Genomic DNA, 22,239 nt, shown 5'->3' on the forward strand with positions numbered 1-22,239 from the left:
GAAAAGGGGATTTTGGGGGGGGCCCCCCGGGGGGAAGGGCCCAAACCCCTTCAAAAGGGGGGGGGGCCCCCGGGGGGGAAAAAACCGGCCCCCCCCCCGGGGGGGGGGGAAAAAAAAAAGGGGGGCCCGGGGGGGGGGGGCCAAAAAATTTTCCCCCCCCCCCGGGGCCCGGGAATTTTTGGGGGAACCCAAAAAGGGGGTTCCCCCGGGTTGGGGGCCCAAAACCCCCCGGGGGGCCGGGAAATTTTTCCCCCTCGGGGGGTAATTTTCCCCCCAAAAAGGGGGGCCCCTTTTTCCCCCTCCGGGGGGGGCCCCCCCAAAGGGAAAAAAAATTTTGGGCCGAAAAAGGGGGGGGGGGGAAAAAATTTTGGGGGGGGGTTCCCCAGCCCCCCAAAAAAAGGGGGGAAAAAAAATTTAAAATTTTTAAAAAAAACCCCCCTTTTTTGGAGGGGAAAAAAGGGGAAACCCCAAAAGGGGGGGGTTAAAAACCCCCAAGGGGGGCCCCCCTTTTTTAAAACCCCCCCCCTTTTTTTTGGGGGGGAAACTTTTCCCCCCTTTTTTTCCCCAAAAAAAAAAGGGGGGTTTTTTTTTTATAAACCCCAAAAAAACCCCCAAAATCCCAAAAACCAAAACCCCAAAATTTTGGTTTGGAAAAAAAAAAATTTTTTTTTAAAAAAAAAAAAAAAAAAAAAAAGGGGAAAACCCCCAAAAAAAAAAAAAGGAAAAAAAAAAAAGGGTTTTAAAAAAAATTTTTCCCAAAAAAAAAAAAAAAATTTTTTAAAAACCAAAAAAAACCCCCCCAAAAAAAACCGAAGGGGGGGTTTTTTTAAGGGGAAAAAAAAAAACCCCAAAAAGGGGGGGAAAGCCTTGGGGGGGGGGGCCCCCGGGAAAATAAAAAAAAAAAAACCCCCAAAAAGGCCGGGAAAAAAAAAGGGGGGGCCAAAAATTTTAAATTTTTTTGAAAAAAAAAGGGGGTTTTTTTTTATTTTTTTTTTTTTTAAAAGGTTTTTTTTTCCCCCCCCCCAAAATTTTTTTTAAATTTTTTTAAAAAAATTTTTTTTTCTTAAAGGGGGAAAAAAAATAATTTTTTTAAAAAAAAAACAAAAATTTTTTTTTTTTTCCCCTGTTCCTTTTCCCCTTTTTTTTTTTTTTTTTTTAAAAAAGGGGGTTTTTTTTGGGAAAAAATTTTCCCCCAAAAAAAAACTTTAAAAAAAGGAAAACCGGGAAAAAAAAAAAATTAAAAACCCGGCCCCCAAAAAAAAACCCAAAAAATAAAAAATTTTAAAAAAAAAAACAAAAACAAAAAAACCCCCCAAAATTTTGGGAAAAAAGGAAATAAGGAAAAACCCCCAAAAAAGGAAAAAACCCGAAACCAAAATTTCCCTCCCCCTTTTTTTTTAAAAAAACCCCCGTAATCACGGATGAACAAGTAAAGACCGCCCCCAAAACCAAGAACACCCCAAAGGGGGGCCCCGGAAAATCCCAAAAAACGGCCCCCCCAAAAAAAAAAATTTCCCCTTAATTTTTTTTTAAAAACCCCCCCCCACCAAAAAAACCCCCCCCCAAACCCCCCCCCAAAAAACCCCGGGGGGGAAAAAAAATTTTTTTAAAAAAAGGGTTTTTTTAAAATTTATTTTTTTTTTTTAAAACCAAAAAGGGGGGTTAAAACCAAGGGGGGCCCCCGGGGAACCAACCCCCTTTTTTAAAAAAAAAAACCCCCCTTTTTTTAAAAAAAACCCCCCCCAAAAACCCAAAGGGGGCCCGCCGGCCCCGACCAAACCCCTTAAAAAACCCCCCGGGGGGGGGGTTTCCCCAAAATCCGGGCCCCGGGGGTTTTTTGGGGGGGCCCACAAAGGGGAAAAAAATTTTAAAAAAAAAAACCCCCAAAAAAATTTTTTTAAAAAAAAACCCCCCCAATGCTTTTCCCGGGAAAACCCCCCAAAATGGGCCCTTTCCCCCCCAAAAAAGGGGGGAAAAACAAGGGGGTTTTTCCCCCCCAATTTGAACAAGATGCTCCCAGTCTTCTTTCAAGTGATAGAATTCTGTATTACAGACCCGAATGTCAAAAGTGGGAAAGGCAGGGCACTTGTTATGAGATCTCAGACACAGGGCACAAGAGGTAATCAGCAAAGATGCTTTGCTGCTAATTACTAGAAGTTCTTAAACTTAATTTCATTATAACACAGCTAAGGTAGGCTGAATCAGTTTGCTCAATATGTAACTGTGCTGTACTATGTCCTTGCATGTACACATGCCCAGTCCAGCACAACTATCAACCCCACTGTAACATTTAGACATTTTATGAGAAGCCACTGATCATTCCTTCTTTAATCAATATTTCAGAAGCAGAGGGGAGAAATGCAATTTTCTAGGAAAAGTAAATTAAAAAGAATTGCTGTTTACCTTCTGAGAGAAGGTGTGGCACAGAAACCCACAGATGTTCTTCACAGATATCGGACATGGACAGGTATACTCTGGGCGCAGTAGATAAGCCAAAGGGCAATGCTGAGAACTGATAATGCTCTGATCCTGCAAGAAATCTGAGGGGTCTTCTGCAACTTGGTCGAATAGGGACATGCAGGTATGCCTCCTTGAGATCTAGCGTCACCAGCCAAGACTCCTTGCCCAGCATGGGAAGAAGTTGCTGTAGGGTCAGCATCTTGAATTTTGGCACAATGAGGAATGTATTTAGTGCGGACAGGTTGAGAATAGGCCTCCATTGATTTTCTTTTCTTGGAACAAGGAATAGTCTGGAGTAGAATCCTTGACCTTGTTCTGAAAGAGGTACCTTTTTTATGGCTTTCATTTGAAGTAAGTTGTTGATCTGCTTTAAAGCCTCTGCCCTCTGATTTGGTGGCATCCGACGGCATCTTATATGCGAAATTAGCCCCAAAGAATTCCTCTGCAAACTCCGACCGACGTCTAAGAGTTCGTCGGTTGAAGGAAGCACAGGCTGAACAGGCCGAGACGTCGTGGTCTGGGCCTAAGCAAGGGAGGCAGTAAGAGTGGAAATCCTTATGAGGTATTTGTTTCCCACAAGTTAAACAATTATTTACTTTATCTGACATCGGCTGAGGCAAGAAAGAGTCCCCAACGGGGTACTTAGCTTTTTCGAAGTCTTCGGTAGCTGAATTTCTTCTTATCACAGGATCTGACCGACCGGCACTTGCGAATTGCTTCTGCTTCGGGCACCGCGCGGCAAGAAAGACTGAGGAAAATGGCGTCGGCTGATGCTTTTATACCCCAGATGCTCTGATGTCGGGGAAAGTGCGACATCAGCAGAGGCCAGACCCAGACTTTGGAATCCGGCCGACCGAAGGGCTGCCTGAGGCAGGACAACCCATATGTTATGACTGCAGATGCATCCTTGAAAGACATCTAGATTAGCTACAGTCATTTCCCATATATTACCAGTGAGGGTCAGCTGAAGAATGCACAGTGGATTAAACGAAATGGCAAGGGTGTGTCTACAGCCCACAATGTAAAATAATGTGCTTTTTGTAAAAAGTACAGTTTTGTACCTACCATAAATGTAGATGTTCGAGTGCTAATACAGCTGCAGTCATAACAGATGGGTTCTCCTGCCGTCAGGTGGGTCCTCGGTCGGCCGAATTCCAAAGTCTAGGTCCAGCGTCAGTTGTCGTCGCTTCTTCCCTGACGTCAGTGCGCCAGGGGTATAAAACAACCACCTGACGCCATTTTCTTCAGTTTTTCTTGCCCCAGATGTCAGGTGCCCCCAGAAGGAAGGCAATACATAAATTTGTGTAATAAAGCAATGCAATATAATCAAAATACAGTAGTTGCAAGCAAATACACCATAAAAGAATACCCCAATCAGGTTGTATGAGGAGGTGTTAGCTAATAGGCCTGTCCCAAGAGGGGAAGGAGGGAGGGAAACCTGGACTGCAGCTGTATTAGCACTCGAACATCTACATTTATGGTAGGTACAAAACTGTACTATGTTCATCGTGCATACAGCTGCAGTCATAACAGATGGGTAGAATCCCAAAGCTAAGAAAGGGGTGGTAGGCACTAGGTGGAACTAGGAGGAGCCAGAATGCCCTGCAAGACTGCAGTGGCAAAGCCTGCTCTAGTTTTGGAGTATAATGGTAGGTGGTAGTGCTTGGAGAAGGTATGCACGGAACTCCAAGTGGCTGCTTCCAAAATATCTTTGGTAGGAACTCCTCTGAGGAAGGCTGCAGAGGTAGCTGTGGCCCTTGTGGAGTGAGATCTGATGCCTGCAGGTACAGTTTACCATGAAAAGAGTAACAAAAGCGTATGCAGTGGGCCATCCATTTTGAGATTGTCTGTTTGGAAATTGGCTCCCCTTGAGCTCCTATAGCATAGGACACAAAAAGCTGTTCTGATTTTCTGAAAGGCTTTGTTCTGTCCAAATAATAACGCAGCTGTCTGTGGATGTCCAAGGAATGTAGTAGTCTCTCCCCTTTGTTTTGAGGATTAGGGTAGAAGGTAGGTAAGTGTATAGCCTGATTCAAAGCTACCCTGGATACCACCTTTGGCATAAAGGACGGGTTGGTTCGTAAGGAAACTCTGTCCTGATGGAAGATGATAAAAGGCTGCACAGCCATGAGGGCTTGTAGTTCCGATACCCTACGAGTTAAGGTAATAGCCAGAAGGAAAGCTGTTTTCCAGGACAAATATTGCAAATCTGTTGAGGCAGCTGGCTCAAAAGGAGGCAAGGTCAGCTTTTCTAGAATGAAATTGAGATCCCAAGCAGGTATTGGTCGTTTCCTTGGGGGTTTTATATTCTTAGCCCCTCTGAGGAACTGTCTTAAGAGGGGGTGGGAGAATAAAGGTGGATCAGTGTTGTATTCTGCAGAAATGGCTGAGGCATGGATTTTGATGGAGGAGAATGAAAGTCAACTGCTTAGCAGCTCAGCTAGATACTGTAATAATGGGGTAAATTTAGTTTTCCAGGATTCTGGCCCTTTTTCTCATTCCAGGCACAAAACAGTTTCCATTTTGTGGAGTAAGCTTTTCTAGTAGATGGCCTTCTGGCCTCCAAAATGACATCCTGCACCTCCTTGGAGAGTAGGGTCTGTTGTGATGTTAAGGAATCTTCCATGCGGCCAGATTGAGTGTTTTCAGCTGGCTGTGAAGAGTTTTGAATCTGTGCTGAGTCAGAAGAAGAGGCATTAGAGGTAGGGTCCATGGAGTGGAATGCGTCAGGCTCCTCAGGAGTGGGTACCAGTGCTGTCTTGGCCAGTCTGGAGCAATGAGAATCATCTTTGGTCTGTCTGCTCTAGTTTTTAATAGAACTTTGGGCAGCAGAGGAAGAGGTGGAAAGGCATAAACTGTCATTGTTGTCCAACTGAAAGAGAGAGCGTCCACTCTCCAAGCCTGTGGATGAAAAGTCCTTGAGCAGAATTTTGTCAATTGGTGATTTTTGTGGGAGGCAAGGAGATCTATGTCTGGCCTTCCCCATGCTTGAATTATCTCTGTAAAAACTTGAGGATGCAACTTCCATTCGTGTGGATCTGTCATATTTCTGCTTAGGTTGTCTGCCAGCATGTTTTCCTTGCCTGGCAAGTACTGTGCTTGAAGTTAGATTTGTAATTCCAGAGCCATGTTCCAAAGTGACATGGCCAGCCTGCATAGGGGGTATGAATGGGTTCCTCCCTGTTTATGTACCACATTACTGTGGTGTTGTCTGTCCTTATCAATAGCTGACCTGGATGCAGAAGGTCTTTGAAAGCTATAATAGCATTTATTACTGCTAGCATTTCCTTTTGATTGATATGAAGGTGCTTTTCTTTTTGGGACCATTTGCCCTGAATGCACCGATCTGTCATGTGCGCCCCCCAGGCGTAGTCCGAGGCGTCTGTTGTGATGGCTTGATTTGCTTGAGGCTTGCAGAATGGGAGACCTGTGTTTGTTTGGCATGCTTGAGCCCACTACAGAAATTCCTTTTGAAGACATGGAATTAGTGGTATTATTGTTTCCAAACTGTGGCTGTGTTGAGACCATAGGTTTTTCAGGTACCATTGAAGTTTCCTCATATGCAGCTTTGCACATGGGATTAGTAGGATGCAAGATGCCATGAATCCCAGAGCCTGCAGGATTTTCCTTGCAGTCAGCCTGGTGAAATTTGCTAGTGTTCTGAAGTATTGAGTTAGTTGCCCCTGCTTCTCTGGCGTGAGGTAGGCCATCTGGGTGTTTGTGTCCAAGTTGGCACCCACGAAAATTATTTTCTGAGAGGGTAGTAGCCTTGATTTCTTTTTGTTGACTGTGTATCCCAGAGAATTCAACAACATTATTACGAAAGCCAGATGTTTCAGAAGTATGTGCTTGCTGTCCGCTTGGATCAGGCAGTCGTCCAAATATGGGTATATTTGTATCCCTTGAAGTCTGCAGTAGGCAATTACTGATGCCAGGCATTTTGTGAATACTCTGGGCGCAGTAGATAAGCCAAAGGGCAATGCAGAGAATTGATAATGGGTCGAACCTGCAAGAAATCTGAGGTATCTTCTGCAATTTTGTCTGATTGGGACATGCAAGTATGCCTCCTTGAGGTCCAATGTTACCAGCCAAGACTCCTTGCCCAGCATGGGAAGAAGCTGCTGTAATGTGAGCATCTTGAATTTTGGTACGAGTAAAAATGTGTTTAGGATGGATAGGTCCAAAATAGGTCTCCAATCTTTTCCCTTCCTTGGTACCAGGAATAGTCTGGAATAGAAACCTTGACCTTGTTCGTGAGTAGGTACCTCTTGAATAGCTTTCATGTCCATGATATCTGAAATTTGTCTTTGTGCCTCTGCCCTTTGATTGTGTGGCAGGTTTGGCATGCCTCCCATTTTTGGAAGGGTGTGAAAATGGAATCTGTAGCCTCTGTTTATAATGTCCAGGATCCATTTGTCTTGTGACAATATGCCAATTTTTGAAAATAATGCCAGTTTTCCGCCTAAGGGTGCTGCCATTTGAGCCTTGCTTGGCATGCAATGGGGAAAGTCATTGGGCTTGCTTTCTGAATGGCTGCGAACTATCCTCACCACCTCTGTGTAGGAGCTTGCCATTGTCTGCCTCTAAACGATCCTTGGGATTGCCCTCTGCCCCTCGGGCGCCTGTATCTACCTCTTTGGGGTCTGTCCGTGGCTGGAAAGGACCAATTTTTGGAAGGCCAATTTCTACTGAAACGTGGAGGTTGTACCTGTAAAAAATCTTTCACTGTTTGCATTGATTTAGCCTTTTCCTCCATTTTCTTTAATACCTCCTCAGCTTTAACACCAAATAATACATCCTTTTGTAGAGGGGCATCTAGTAATTTAGCTTTGACATGATCTAGTAAGGTTTGCTCCTTGTGCCAGGCATGTCTACATGTATGACTGACCCTGTAACAGCAGCTCTACATGAGGCCTCTAGAGCATCAAAACCACATTGCAAGGTATGTTTACCCACTTGTTCTGCACTATGCATCAAATCCTGCAACTCTTTCAAGTCTGGTTGTTCAGGTTGTGACATTTTACTTCTCAACTGTGATAACAGAAACTGTTGGTACTTTAGCATATGGAACTGGCAGTTTAATGCCCTCATGGTTAAGGTAGCCGAGGTGTATATCTTTTTTCCCCACCTTTCTAAGGATCTGGAATCTCTCTCGGAAGGTAATGGGTTTTTAGCAGTGGAGGCCTTAATTCGCTTGGGGCCCTGTGAGATAGTTTCTGGGTCAGCCGCATGGCTTTTGTATAAAAATTGGTGTGAGTCAGGAACCCGGTAGTACCCGTCAGGCTTCACTGGGGCTGGAGGTAAAGAATCTGGGTTAAGGCAGGCCTCCGAGTACACATCATCTAGTATGTCTAAGACAGGAAGTATAGTCAGAGGCCTGTGCTGGGGTAGCAAGAGAAAATCCCTAAGCCTTTTCTTGGAATCCGAGTACTCTTGGCCTTGGCCTTCCCAGTGAAAGTGTTCTCTTAAGGTATGCAGGGTTTCCCCAAATGAGTAATCCTCTGGGGGGGGGGGGGGCAGAGGGAATGGACTCCTCAGCATCAGAATCTTCAAAAGGGGAGTAGGAATGTTCCTGTTCATCCGAGTGATCTGAAATAATGGAGGCCTGGTCAGAGGAGGGGGATTCTTCCTCCACTCTGGGCCTTTTGTCCGGGGGGGGGTTGAGAACCCCTGATAAGAGTAATCAAATCCTCAGCCATTTTAAGCATCTGTTTTTTAGGCATGGGGCCTGGAGAAGGGCCCTGTGGAGCTTGTCTCTTAGAATGCATGGCTGCTTTAGACTTGGTGAAAGCCTTGATAGAAAAAGAAGAGGAAGGTCTGAAGACACCTTGAGAGGAGGCAGACCTGTCTACATTTTGAGATTCACCACCAAGAGTGGCTTTGGTATCTGTAGTTGGGGTGTGGGCTGAGGAGCCAGCGACCTTGGGCACAGAAGACACCGCCAATGAAGTGTCGTCGGTAGGCAGGGGATGCGTAGGCACCTCACTGAGAACCGGACCACCTGTAGTTGGCTTTGGCGTGGTGTCGGTAGGGGCTGCGGACCTCGTGTGTCGGTCCTTGTCTTTGCGTTTTTTAGACAAAACTGGAGTCGGAGTATCCGACAACATAATATAGTTACATTTTCTGCCAAAATAGTGCTGGGCGAACTCCGCCCGATGCTTAATGGTGCGTTTGTTGAATGCAGAACAAAAACGACAGACCGAGATGTCGTGGTCTGGGCCTAAGCAAGGAATGCAGAGGGAATGAAAATCCTTATGCGGTATTTGCTTCCCACAAGAAATACAATTATTAACTTTGTCTGACATCGGTCTGAGGCAAGAAAAGTTTCCCCAACGGGGTACTTAGCTTTCAAGACGACTCCGGTTGTAAAGTTTTCGTAACTTCAGGAGCTGGCCGACCGGCACTTGCGAACTGCTTCTGCTTCAGGCACCGCGCGGCAAGAAAGACTGAAAAAAATGGCGTCTGCTGGTTCTTTTATACCCCTGGCGCACTGACGTCAGGGAAGAAGCGACGATAACGGACGCCGGACCTAGACTTTGGAATTCGGCCGACCGAGGACCCGCCTGATGGCAGGAGAACCCATCTGTTATGACTGCAGCTGTATGCACGATGAACATCAGCCAAGCAACAGGTCTCAATTTACAACTTCAGAGACAATATTTTATGTTTTACTTGGTATGCTAAAAATGGTAGGCAGACAAATGACACAGCAGCCAAAGAATTGTTATTCTTAGCACCTGAAAGAAGAGAGAGAATACCTTGAGGCTCTTTAGGTGGAGAGGCAGGGACCAGGTCAGTCAGAATAACTGGATGTTGTAAGATAATCTTTACAAGATAGACAGGCTAGGAGATGAGCCAAGAACAGATGCAATATATACATGGTATAGTTTTTTCCTACACAGAAAAATAGCAAGTAACCTGTAGATCATTTTCCAATATGGACAAGATGGAAAGAATTAGCAAAACAGATTAAATATGAAATATAATTTTCTGTATATATGTCCATATAGGGGCCCCTATGGATATAGGTGATTTAGTAAGCTGGGAGTTAATTTATCCTAACAATTATAAGATAGCAACAGGACTTGCCTTAGGACCACTCTACTAAGGGGAAGCAGCCAGCTTGCTTCATGGTTTAGGGACCATTCTAACTGAGGCAGATACTAATCGTCCACTAAGAAGCTCCAGAGAGTAAACTACTAATCCCCTAGCCCGAAAAAAAAAAAAAAAGGTGAGGGCATACCTCTCAACCACTTACTGCAAGAAATCTGGATAAAGCCTGACAAAATGGGGGGACAAAGGCCCAAAAATAGGGACACATTTTAAATATTGCTCTTATAAACTTAGAAAGTTGCTAGAACACAATTTGTATTAACATACATTTTCTGAAGGATATGATGCCTGAAACTCAAATACTTGTCATTATTTAGTGACTTTAATCCTTTGCTCACCCAGTGATTTGTCAAAACCCCACAATTTATGAGGAATAGGCCAAAAATATGAGGCAAAAATCTGGACATTGCTCAAAAATCTGTACAGTTGAGAGGTATGACTGAGGGTTTAACGGGGTACTATCAATGAATCAGTGCTTTTCCACAAAATGGCTGCACAAAGAGAAAGAAAATGAGGTATTATTTTTCTCATATCATGAAGGATTGCTTAGCAAAGGAAAACACTAACACCTAGAAACTATAATCTATCTTCCTAACAAACTGGGGCAGATGTACCGGAGGGAAAATATGGCTAGTGAATTGGCATTCCAGAACAGGAGGAGCAGCTTCATCAAGAAATGACACACAGCGTACCTCGCACACACAAAAAAACAGTGCATCAGCAGTAGTACTGAAAGAGTTTAAAGACACAGAAGCAGGCCATTTGTTGTCAGATGACATGTCTGCAGACAGTCATGGGGGATAAACACAGCTCAAGAACCACAGCATGGTCACTGAAATCAGAGGCACTTGCAGCACTACACCTGATGGTGATGCTCAAAATAATGCTCAAAATAACTGCAGGTCTTGTGGTGTCATCTCTGCTCTCCCAGAAGTATTTTATCCTTTACAGAGTCTTACCATCCAGCACAGTTACTAATGGACAACATCTGATGACATCAGACTTGACAGCTGAGGAAAGCAGAATCCATTTTGGCATAAGTTGAAACAAATAATATGCATCAGTTTTCATGGAAAGTTTAGCAGGAGTTAATCTGTACTTCCAACACTAGTCACAAATGTTTAATGTCATTTTAAGGAAACAAAATACACGGCACATGTGCCCAGTTAGTGAATGTGCGTCACAAAAATAATTCCAAAGATCCAGTTTTAGGTGTTACCACACCACATCACTACACTACACTTACACTTAATTGCACCAGAATCTCGTCCAACAACTTGATGGCCTCCACACTAGCAGCCTGAGTCTTCTTTGTCAAATACTTGGCCTGAAACACAAGATAACACAGTGTTATCATTCATAACGGGTGTGCCAGTGCCCTTGGAGTGGGATGAACATGTAACCAGATCTCAACCAACGTCAGAATGCTGTACCTTAACGTTAAGTAGTAAATGTTTAAAACACATCTGCTTATTATAGGAAACTCACAAAACAACACACTGAAAGGAAATGAATTGCATAAAAATACCGGTAAGATTTATGAATATACTAACACTTGCTGTTCTGCAACCTCTACATAAATCAAATACAATAAGTTGCTGATGAACTGAAGGTAGCTGTATCTATTTAGGGAGCCCATTTCAGACAACACACCAAAAATAACCTGAATTTTGTAGTCCGGGGTTTGATTTCTAACCTCTATTTGCATATCATGCACATAAGTAATCATCAAAAACAAAGCTCTCAGATCACTCTCAAGAACAGGGAGTTGCATTTAGCAGCTATGTTTTAAAGAAACACTTTTACTAAAAGACTTGGTAGCTATTTTTAAACAAAACTACTTTTATTGATGAACAGCAGCAGAACATACAAGTGAAATCAGTAGAAAAATTACAGTAGAAACAAACTAGTTACAATGCAAATAAAACTTTCTCAATAAGTGACAGTTCAACATTTTAAACATGAAGCTGTATTTAGTAGGTCTTAATGAATGAATGAGCACTAAATATTTTGACCACCCAAGTTGTAAAGGTTACAAATTAATTTATATGGTTAAAGTCAGAGAAAGGTTAAGATTTTTGTTAGTCTGTGTCTTACATTGCACAGTATACATATCTTGTAATACATACATATAAATACTTCAAGCATGGGCATTAATGTCCTTCTAGCCTGCCAATATACCAAAACTGTTGTTGTCATAATAAGTATCCAGGTTGTTCTTAAAAAATATCTTAACTGGTGCTTGCTTTAATATAGTTTGACAGTTTGTTCCATGCATCAATTGCTCTCCGAGAACCAGTTGCTACACTTCTCACTCCTACAGAACATTCTACATAGGTTGTCTGATGATTATTTTTTGATAACTCCAAACATTTCCAGAGATGGTAGTCTCTAAATGCCCTATACACCTGAATAGGATCTCCACTTAAATATCTATAAGGGACAATGTACAAGTTCAAATATTTTAATCTTTCATAACTTAAATTTTCACATCCATGGATGTTCTTGGTATATTTCCACTGTACTCTTTCCAGTTTACTCATGCTTGTTTTCTTATAAGATTTTCATAGGAAGCCAATCTGGTGGTCCCTGCCATAAACAAACTCTACAACAGAAGGAAGAAGCTGTTGGAAAAAGAGAGTAAAATCCTAAGATTGGAAGAACTCCCTGGTCAGCCTCAGCAAGAAGCTGAGACCTCTCATAAAATCCTCCAAAGCCAGTTATGAAAATAAAATAATCACTGATTTCAAAGACACTCACAAAGCATTCTACAGCTATGTCAAGAATCTCTATGGCAACATTCAGTTCGGCTCTGAGCTACAGCACAATGGCACTAAATATAGAGAACCAACAGATATTGCCAACATCCTAGCAGATAGGTTAAAGGTAGATCATGTCTACTAAACCTGATTGACTTCTTTGAAGCAGTCACTAGAGCCGTAGACGAGGGCAAGGTAGTGCACACAACCTATCTTGATCTCGCCACGGCTTTTGATACCATCCCCCACTCTGGAATTATAGATAAACTCACTAAACTGGGCATAAATCCCTATGTCACAAGATGAGGGGCCAGCTGGCTCACTGACAGAACCCACATAGTAAAAGCAGCCGACTCAAAGTCTGACTTCAGACCAGTGACAAGTGGAGTACCACAGGGATCAGTCCTGGGTCCTCTCCTGTTCGGCATCTACTTCTCTGAAGTGCAGGCCAACACAGAAGGTCTTTGGCTGACAAAGTTCGCAGATGACTGCACACTGGGAGCCATAACAATCACCTAATGATGTATATATTCTACAAAAGGGCCTCACAGACACAGATGCTTGGTGTCAAAGTCAGGGGCTCAAGCTCAATGCCAAGAAGTGCACTGTCATCCCTTTTGGGAAAAACTCTGTGCCCATGAACTACCACATAGGCGTTAGCTCACTAAACACTGAAAGTGTGATGAGACCTCAGAACACAGGTGGACAGTAGTCTCTCCTTTGATAACCACATTGCCACAGTAGTCAGGAAATCCTTCTATGTGGCACACCATCACACAAGGGTTCTCCTCTAGAAAAAAGGAGGTCATTGTTCCTCTACCCATCCCTCATCAGACCCATTATATAGTACAATGCCCAGTTTGGCATGCATCTCACAAGACACCTACAACAATTGGAAAGGCCACAGAAATACTGCACTAAGAGGATTACCGGCCTCAAACAGATGCCATATGCAGATCATCTAAAAAAACTCCAGCTCTACTCTGTCGCATAACGCCTACTCAGAGACCATCTCTGCCTAACATACAAAGCTATGCCAAACCCAGAGCTGTTGAACATGCCACACTTAAAGAAATCCCAATCTCTCCTAACTACATGCTCCAGGGACCTAAACCTTGTCACCACAATAACCAAAACATGCTGGAGGGATAGATTCCTGTCCCAAAGACTTCCCATACACTGGAACAAACTACCCATTCATGTCAAGCAAAGCTCCTCACTGGCCCTCTAAGAAAAATCTTGATGACTAGATGGGAAATAGAAAATTCACCCTGGGGATCACTTCTGTGGCACTGCTTGACAGGGGTACAGGAAAATAATTTTCTTGGGTGGCAAAAGCCAGTGAACCTTTTTGGCTAGACTTGTATACACCCCAGGGCTGATAGCCTAGTACCTACCTATGAACCTATATTGTCATTCCATACTCAGTTTGGGTCTAATGTAAATTAAACAATGACTTCATCATTTCTGATTTACTAGACTTTATAAATCTTTTTATACAACCTATAGTTCTATAACTATCATTAAATAATTGGCTGATATTAGAAAAATTCAAAGCTGAATCTACCCGTCTTCAGATTCTTAAAGGAATCTACAGTTTCAAACCACTGTGTACTGTATTAAATACTCACCTTTCAAGTTTATGTCTCCCAAACCTCATATGCTTAGTTTCTGATGTATTTATCAGCATATTATTCTCCTGTACCCAAATGGTCTATTTAGTTAAGTTCTTTTGTAGACATGCCCTAACTGTATCGCATGTAATCGGTTTACCCAATTTCAGATCATCTGCATACAGACCACAGAACACCTCAGATGAAAAAGATAGGCCTGAAAGAAGCAATCTAAACAGGTAAGGGCACAGGATAGAGTCCTGTGGGACATCCTTACTGTAACCAAGAATTTCACCTGTCCAATTGCTGTATGATACTTGCCATGTCCTATCTGTAAGCCACACATCTACCCATCTTATCAAGAGTAAATCAATACCTAGTTGTAATTTATTGATCAGTGTTTTGTGCATGACCCTGTCAAATGCTGAAGTTAAATCTATACAAATTATATTACAGCACTATTTTGTATTCATAGCAGTTATATTGTTCTAGATCATCATCATGTTATGGGTGGTAATAGATCTCTCTTTCAAAATATTCATGCTGATGTATGATTTCAAGTCCCATCCTCTCCAGTTCTTACAATACTTAATCCAATACAACCTCCATTATTTTTCCACAAGAGGAAAGTAGACTTAGGGGTCTATATATGACGCTGGGTTTCTCCTACTTCCCTCTCCCTTAAACAAGTGCATGTCTCCACTCTTGAGGAAATCTCCCTGTATTTATATGACATACTAAATAACAGATATAATGGCATACTACTAATTCTGTCTCCTCCCAGTGCTTTGTTTGGATCCAGTCTGTATAGTTTTTTTTCAGTACAATCTATTTGGATTCCAGTATCTGAGGTTACCTGGATATCACTAGAACTCATCAACCCCTTTGTGGAGCTTAACTGTTTTACACAAAATTTTGTAAATATATCTATAATCTGTTGTGTCTCAGAATAAATTTTAAAATCTACGAACAGATCAATTTGTATGTTTTTACTCCTTTCACATCCTATATATCTATAAAATGGTTTACTGTTATGCTCAATATCTTTATATACATTTTCTTCAAATATTTCTTGATGTTGTCTTACAGTATGCTTATTTTGTTTGTCCAGCTCATTTTTCAGAGTTGTAGTTCAATCTCTTTTCCATTTCTTATAGTTTTTGTCTCCCACTTTAATCAGATATCTTGCTTTCATGGAAACATATCCTCCTGACGTTGTATGCTTAATATTCTAATGTTAACTTTTTTGATTTTTTTGTACTCTATCTCCATTTCAAAAATTTCCATATTCCCTCGTCAGTTTTTCTTCTGAACGCATCACTCCAATTAGTTTTACATAGTGACTTTGCTTCTGTAAATCATATTCAACATTTTAACCAACTGTGGTCCTGTACATGCTCATCACTGGGTTAACACTTTTTCACTGTACAATACTATCCAAATACTGTCCCCTTAAGCATAATATTCTCAACCTCTTACTGAAATGACAAAACTATTTTTTATACATAACTGCTGCCTGTACAATCTATTAAGTTTCGTGTTTGCTCTTTAGTAACTTCCACCTCTGTAAAATCTTAGAATGTGTATGTTTGTGTATAAATGTAAATAGAAATGTAACTACTCTGACTAAACTTAGTATAATTTAATGTAAGCAAATGGAATTTTCTCCCCGTGCCTCTGCTGAAAATGGATATTACTCAGTCAGACTTTCCCAGTAAACAAAGACAAATAAATTAAATAGAATCTGTAATTAACTTACTGTGCATTGGTGGGTTCAGCTTGACAATTATCTAGCAAGAAATTAACCTTTACAAACACATGATCACTGCATATCAACGGTGGTAAAACTTAACATGAAGTAACACTAATTTCTCTAGGACACAAAATGTCTAGTATGTTCCTTTCTCTGGTATTTTTTTTTTACAATCTGAAGCAACTGCTGCTCATGGACATACATTGTCAATTTCCTTACTAATGTCATTGAATCAATATTATTATAGTCTGTTTCTGGTAAACTGAAGTCCCCAGCCACTACTATTTTTCCCACCTGTGTTTCATGCAAGAAATGTATGAATTCCTCTAAGCTATCAACACTCCAACAATTGCTATAAGTTCCGGAGTTATCTTTATCACAGTTACAAAATCTATAGTATTAATGTTATCACTGAACATGCAATAGTCACAGGTCTCATAACTATGTTTACTCTCTAATACAATGCTTCCACCTGATTTTTGTTAGAATGCCTGTTACAGTAAAAACATTTACACCCAGACAGAACTGATTTCCAGTCATTGTTCTTTAACCATGTTTCATGAATAACATCAATCCTGTGGGAATGTAGCAAATTTTCTGATAGTACAACTTTATTAATACTCCTAGCATTAACAACCATCAGAGATGCATCAAATGTTGCTATCTGTGAACGGTTACATTTTTTACCTGGCAAAATCCTGCCTTGTGTTTGTCACATACTGCAAAATATCTTCTGCAAAAATTCTCTTCCCTGATCTTGACAAATGCACACTATCCTGTCTGAACGTGTGTGCCCAAAATTAGGCATGGGTGCTCTACACATTTCCATTTTTTTTTTTAAACGGGACTTTTTTTTATGTAGGTATTTACACAAAAAGTCTCTTCATTCACGGTTCTAAGGCTGGTCTCATCCTCTATTTTCGCACCTGGCAAGCATACCACAATATGATATTCATTTATCTTCTCTGCAAATGCAAGTATTAATTCCTCTAATAACTGAATTGTCAATTACAAGAACATCTTTTTGGACCAGATCTGAAGAATCTTCAACTTCTAATTCAGTAATATCTGATTTATCAATTGTTACAAAGGAATGATCTTCATCAACATTACTCTTATTAATCCCAATGTTTTCACTGAGTATTATATTTGTAAGCATACATTTCTCATTCAGCTGGCTTTGAACATACTCAGCTGGCTTTGAACATACACAGCTTGAGAAATATCAACATCTTTCTCCTCTAATTTTCTTACAGTAATGTTCTTCAATCCAACATTCAATTTTGATTTCTTCCTTTTCACCTGCTTCTTTTTTCTACTCTCTCTTTTGGAAACATGCTACATTCTTCTGTAGATCAAAGGTTTTCTGATAGAAAAATATCACCATTCACTGTAATCTGTCTGTTGCATAACAAAGCAGTGCCCTTTTTAGCATGTATTCTCTTCAGTTTACAGACATTTATCAGTTTTTTCTTCCTTGTTAATTTGTTGTGAATTTAACTCCTTTCTTTTTTCATTTCCTTCTAAACCCTCAGAGTCCTCAGACTGCTGAATACGTATATCTAGAATTCTAAAGTTGTTAGGGACATAGTCTTGTTTCACAGGGGGTGAGTGATCTTTATAACAGATGCATCCTTTCTTACATGTGTTCTATTTGCTGTTTGTCCAACATTATTTCTCACCAATTCAGTCAAAAATATTTAACAATTTTCCAAGCCGTGCCAATTGCACAAGTGCAAACGTTATCAGTAAGTCTAGATTTATTACTAATGATGGTAAGCAAATCATCCAATTTTAGGCATGAGGACATTACTTTTAAATATACATAGCATTTATTACAATGTACAAGATATTTGTGCTTTAGCACATCATTAATGGCATACTCATTTGAGGAATCCATACTTAGGTTCACATGAATAAAAAATTATAAAAAAAAAAAAACAAAACAAAAAAAAAAAAAAAAACAAATAATCAAAATCAGTTACCACAGAATTCAAAGAGAACTTAAATCAACTTCGGGGAGAAAAATCACACAAACAATATATAACTAAAGTAAATACAGTAAAGTTTTTGCTCTTACCATACAAGCTCTGAAAGTTAGACAACAGATGGAATTTCTTTACGTTGCATGCAAATGTATGCAGTAGCTTCTGCTCATTATCGCTCGTAACCGCACCTCTTTTTAACAATAAAGATCAATAAAGGACATACCAAGACGGGATCCTAGTTACTAATGCTAAGTGGTGCTACTAATAACCTGTGTGGAAACTCCAACAAAAAGATGGTAATGTGTGGCAATAAAAAAAAGTTTTGTACTCACCACAATGTTCCATCTGAGTAGTTGTACTTCATTTGTCTTCAACCTGTGGGGTATTCGGATCAGAGGTGGCCGCATCACCACATCTTATCCGAGCTCCAAGCTCCTCCTCCTACCCATAATGCCCCTCCACCTCCTTTCTTCCCCAGGATCGAGTTTGCTGAATCAGAAAACAAGCCTGACCCAAATAACCTTACCACTAAAGGGTTACACAATTTGAAATGAGAATAACCAGGAGAGCCACAAATGGGCACCTCTCCCATATACCAAAATAGGACAATAGTGACAAGGTCAGGGGGAAGGAGGGAGGGACAGCTGAAGACAAATGAAGTACAACTACTCAGATGGAATATTATGGTGAGTACATAACTTCTATATCTGAAGAAGTTTACTTCATTTGATCTTCAACCTGTGGGACAGAGTGCCAAGCTATTAACATCTGGGTGGCCCTCATGGAAGGATATTTTGGAGCACCTCTGAGCCAAATGATGCCCTACTCCTGGATACAATGTCCAATTTATAATGGGATATGAAGGTATGAGATGAGGGCCAAGTAGGTGGGGAACAAATGCCATCCAGTGACACTCTCGACCAGAAGGCCGCTGAAGTTGCCATAGATCTAGTGAAATGGGCCTTGATAATACCCGGAGGGGAAATGCCTTTGTCAGAATATGCCTGACTGATAAATGGTGGAAGTTAAAAAAAGGGTGATTGTGAAGTGGAGTTTAGGGAAGAGTTAAGACAGGCACTGGGAGGCAGTGGAGAGTTACTGAATAGCTGGGTAACTACAGCAGAACTAGTAAGGGAGACTGCTAGAAAGGTGCTTGGTGTGACATCTGGACAGAGGAAGGAGGATAAGGAGACCTGGTGGTGGAATGAGAAAGTACAGGAGAGTATACAGAGGAAGAGGCTGGCGAAGAAGAAGTGGGATTGTCAAAGAGATGAAAAAAGTAGACGTGAGTATAAGGAGATGAGGCGCATGGCAAAGAGAGAGGTGGCGAAAGCTAAGGATAAGGCGTATGGAGAGTTGTATGAGAGATTGGACACTAAAGAGGGAGAAAAGGACCTGCACCGATTGGCTAGATAGAGGGACAGAGCTGGGAAAGATGTGCAGCAAGTAAGGGTGATAAAGGATAGTGAGGGAAAGGTACTCGCAAGAGAGGAGAGTGTGTTGAGTAGATGGAAAGAGTATTTTGAGAGGCTAATGAATGAAGAGAATGAGAGAGAGAGAAGGTTGGATGATGTGGGGATAGTGAATCAGGAAGTGAAAAAGATTAGCAAGGAGGAAGTAAGGACAGCTATGAGGAGGATGAAGAATGGAAAGGCTGTTGGCCCAGATGACATACCAATGGAAGCATGGTGGTGCTTAGGAGAAATGGCAGTGGAATTTTTAACTAGATTGTTTAATGAAATTTTGGAAAGTCAGAGGATGCCTGAGGAGTGGAGAAAAAGTGTCTTGGTACCTATCTTTAAGAATAAGGGTGATGTGCAGAGCTGCAGTAACTACAGAGGGATAAAACTGATCAGTCACAGCTTGAAGTTATGGGAAAGAGTAGTAGAAGTAAGGTTAAGAAGGGAGGTGATGATTAGTGATCAGCAGTATGGTTTATTGCCAGGAAAGAACACTACAGATGCAATGTTTGCTCTGAGAGTGTTATTGGAGAAATACAGAGGTGGTCAGAAGGAGTTGCATTGTGTCTTTGCAGACTTGGAGAAAGCATATGACAGGGTGCCCAGAGAAGAGTTGTGGTATTGTATGAGGAAGTCGGGATTGGCAGAGAAGTACGTAAGAGTGGTACAGGATATGTACGAGGGTAGTGTAACAGTGGTGAGGACTGCAGTGGGAGTGACAGATCTGTTTAAGGTGGAGGTGGGATTACATCAAGGATCAGCTCAGAGTCCTTTTTCTTATTTGCAGTGGTGATGGACAGGTTGACAGATGAGATCAGACAGGAGGCCCCGTGGACTATGTTTGCAGATGACATTGTAATCTGTAGTGAGAGTACGAATCAGGTTGAGGAGACTCTGGGGAGGTGGAGATATGCTTTAGAGAGCAGAGGGATGAAGACAGAATATATGTGCGTAAATGAGAGGGAGGGTAGAGGAATGGTGAGGATGCAGGGAGTAGAGTTGGTAAAGGTGGACGAGTTTAAGTACTTGGGATCAACAGTTCAGAGTAATGGTGAATGTGGAAGAGAGGTGAAGAAGAGAGTACAGGCAGGGTAGAATGGGTGGAGAAGTGTCAGGAGTGATTTGTGACAGACGGGTACCAGTAAGAGTGAAAGGGAAAGTCTACAAGAGGGTAGTGAGACTACCTATGTTATATGGGTTGGAGACAGTGGCATTGACAAAAAGGCGGGAGTCAGAGCTGGATGTGGCAGAGTTAAAGATGTTACGATTTGCACTCGGTGTGACTAGGATGGATAGGATTAGGAATAAGTATATTAGAGGGTCAGCTCATGTTGGACAGTTTGGAGACAAAGCAAGAGAGACGAGAATGCATTGGTTTGGACATGTGCTGAGGAGGGATGATGGGTATATTGGGAAAAAGATGCTAAGGATGGAGCTGCCAGGTAAGAGGAAAAGTGGAAGGCCTAAGATGAGGTTTATGGACGTGGTGAGTGAGGACATGCAGGCGGTTGGTGTGACACAGCAAGATGCAGAGGATAGGAAGAAATGGAAACAGATGATCCACTGTGGCGACCCCTAACGGGAAAAGCCGAAAGATGATGACGACTATGATACATTGGGAAATCTATCTAGCAATGGTGACTTTGGATACCGGTGTACCTAAAAATGGTTTGGAATAAGACACAAACAGCTGGTCTGATTTACGGAAATACTTTGTTCTGTGTAAATAAAACCTCAGTTGCCTATGTACTTCCAATAAATGTAACTTGTATTTGCCCTTCTTTTGGAAATTTGGGAAGAAAACTGGAAGATTGACAGCTTGATTAATATTGTTTTCGGAAGGCACTTTTGGAAGAAACAAATGGTTAAAGCACAGGGAAACCCTGTCCTTATGGAAAAAAAAAATATATGGAACTTTAATGGGCAAGACTTAAAGTTCTGATACCCTCTTGGCCGAAATGGCCACCAAACAGACAGTTTTCCAAGAAAGAAATGCACATCTACTGTTGCTGCTGGTTCAAAAGGCGAGGAGACTAAAGCTTGTAAGACAAAGGTAAGGTCCCAAGGAGGTGTTGGATATCACTGGAGGTCGCAGCATAAAAGTTCCTTTAAGGAAAGTCTTGCAAAGCCTAGTCGAGGCTAAGGAAGCCATGTTTTCCCCCACATGGAATTTAGAGATGGCAGCCAGTTGAACTTTTATAGTAGAAGAACTAACCCCTTGATGAAAGATGCCAGATAGAAACTCCAGCATAGCCGAAACTAGAGCCATAAAGGTATCTATGTTTCATTGGGAGACCTAAATAGATAAGCGTTTCCATTTGCTATGGTATACCTTTTTGGTAGAAAACTTATGAGGTGCCACCAGAATGGTTTTGACTGGAGAGGATAAACCGGGAGTCCTAATCATTACTGCAACTGGAGCAGCCAAGCTGTAAGTTTCAGACTGTCCAGGTCTAGATGAGGAATCCCAGAGGGGTGAGAAATGAGATCCGGAACCAGATCCATGGTGGAACCAGACTTGGCGAGGCTAGAATGGGGCAATGAGGATTACTGTGCTCCCCAGCCTGCAAGCTTTCTGAAGAAACTTTGGTATGAGAGGTAGTGTAGGATAAGCATAAAGGAGACTGGGAGGCCAAGCATGAACCAGTGCATCTCTGGGACTTCCCCTTGAGGAGAATTCAGAGCGAAGAACTCGCTGCATTTTGCATTGGAAAGAGACGTGGAGATTGCAGCAAGGACAGGCCCACTTGAGAAAGATCTGCTCCACTACTGAAGGATTCAGAGACGATTCGTAAAGCAGAGTAGTCCTGCTGAACCTGTCCGCTAAAATGATGGATCATCCTGGGATGTGTGTTGTCACCAGAAAGTGGCCTGTGTAAACCGCCCATGCCCACACTCTCATGGCTTCTCAACAAAGGGGGTACGATCTGGTTCCGCCCTGCTTGTTGATATATCAGACCACTGACATGTCTGACTGGATGGCAAGATGGGGATAAAGGGCCTGCAACGCTAGAAGAATCGCCCTCATCTCCAGGACATTGATATGCAAATTGGTCTCGGATAGGGAACAAGTGCCTTGGACTGTCTTTTGCG

At 41.8% G+C, this 22,239-nt stretch overlaps 1 protein-coding gene across 1 annotated transcript in view; it reads right to left on the bottom strand.

Annotated features, from left to right (window-relative positions):
- POLD2 (DNA polymerase delta 2, accessory subunit) overlaps positions 1–22,239 on the bottom strand; it is an 818,333-nt gene that overhangs the window by 108,645 nt on the left and 687,449 nt on the right. The window contains exon 7 of the mRNA XM_044084220.1: positions 10,820–10,900. Within this exon, the coding sequence (XP_043940155.1) occupies positions 10,820–10,900 (81 nt within the window). The remainder of the gene's footprint in view (positions 1–10,819; positions 10,901–22,239) is intronic.

This window comes from Protopterus annectens, chromosome 9.part0 (genome assembly GCF_019279795.1).
Source record: "Protopterus annectens isolate FY-2018-M chromosome 9.part0, PAN1.0, whole genome shotgun sequence".
In the NCBI taxonomy this organism is placed as follows: Eukaryota; Metazoa; Chordata; order Ceratodontiformes; family Protopteridae; genus Protopterus; species Protopterus annectens.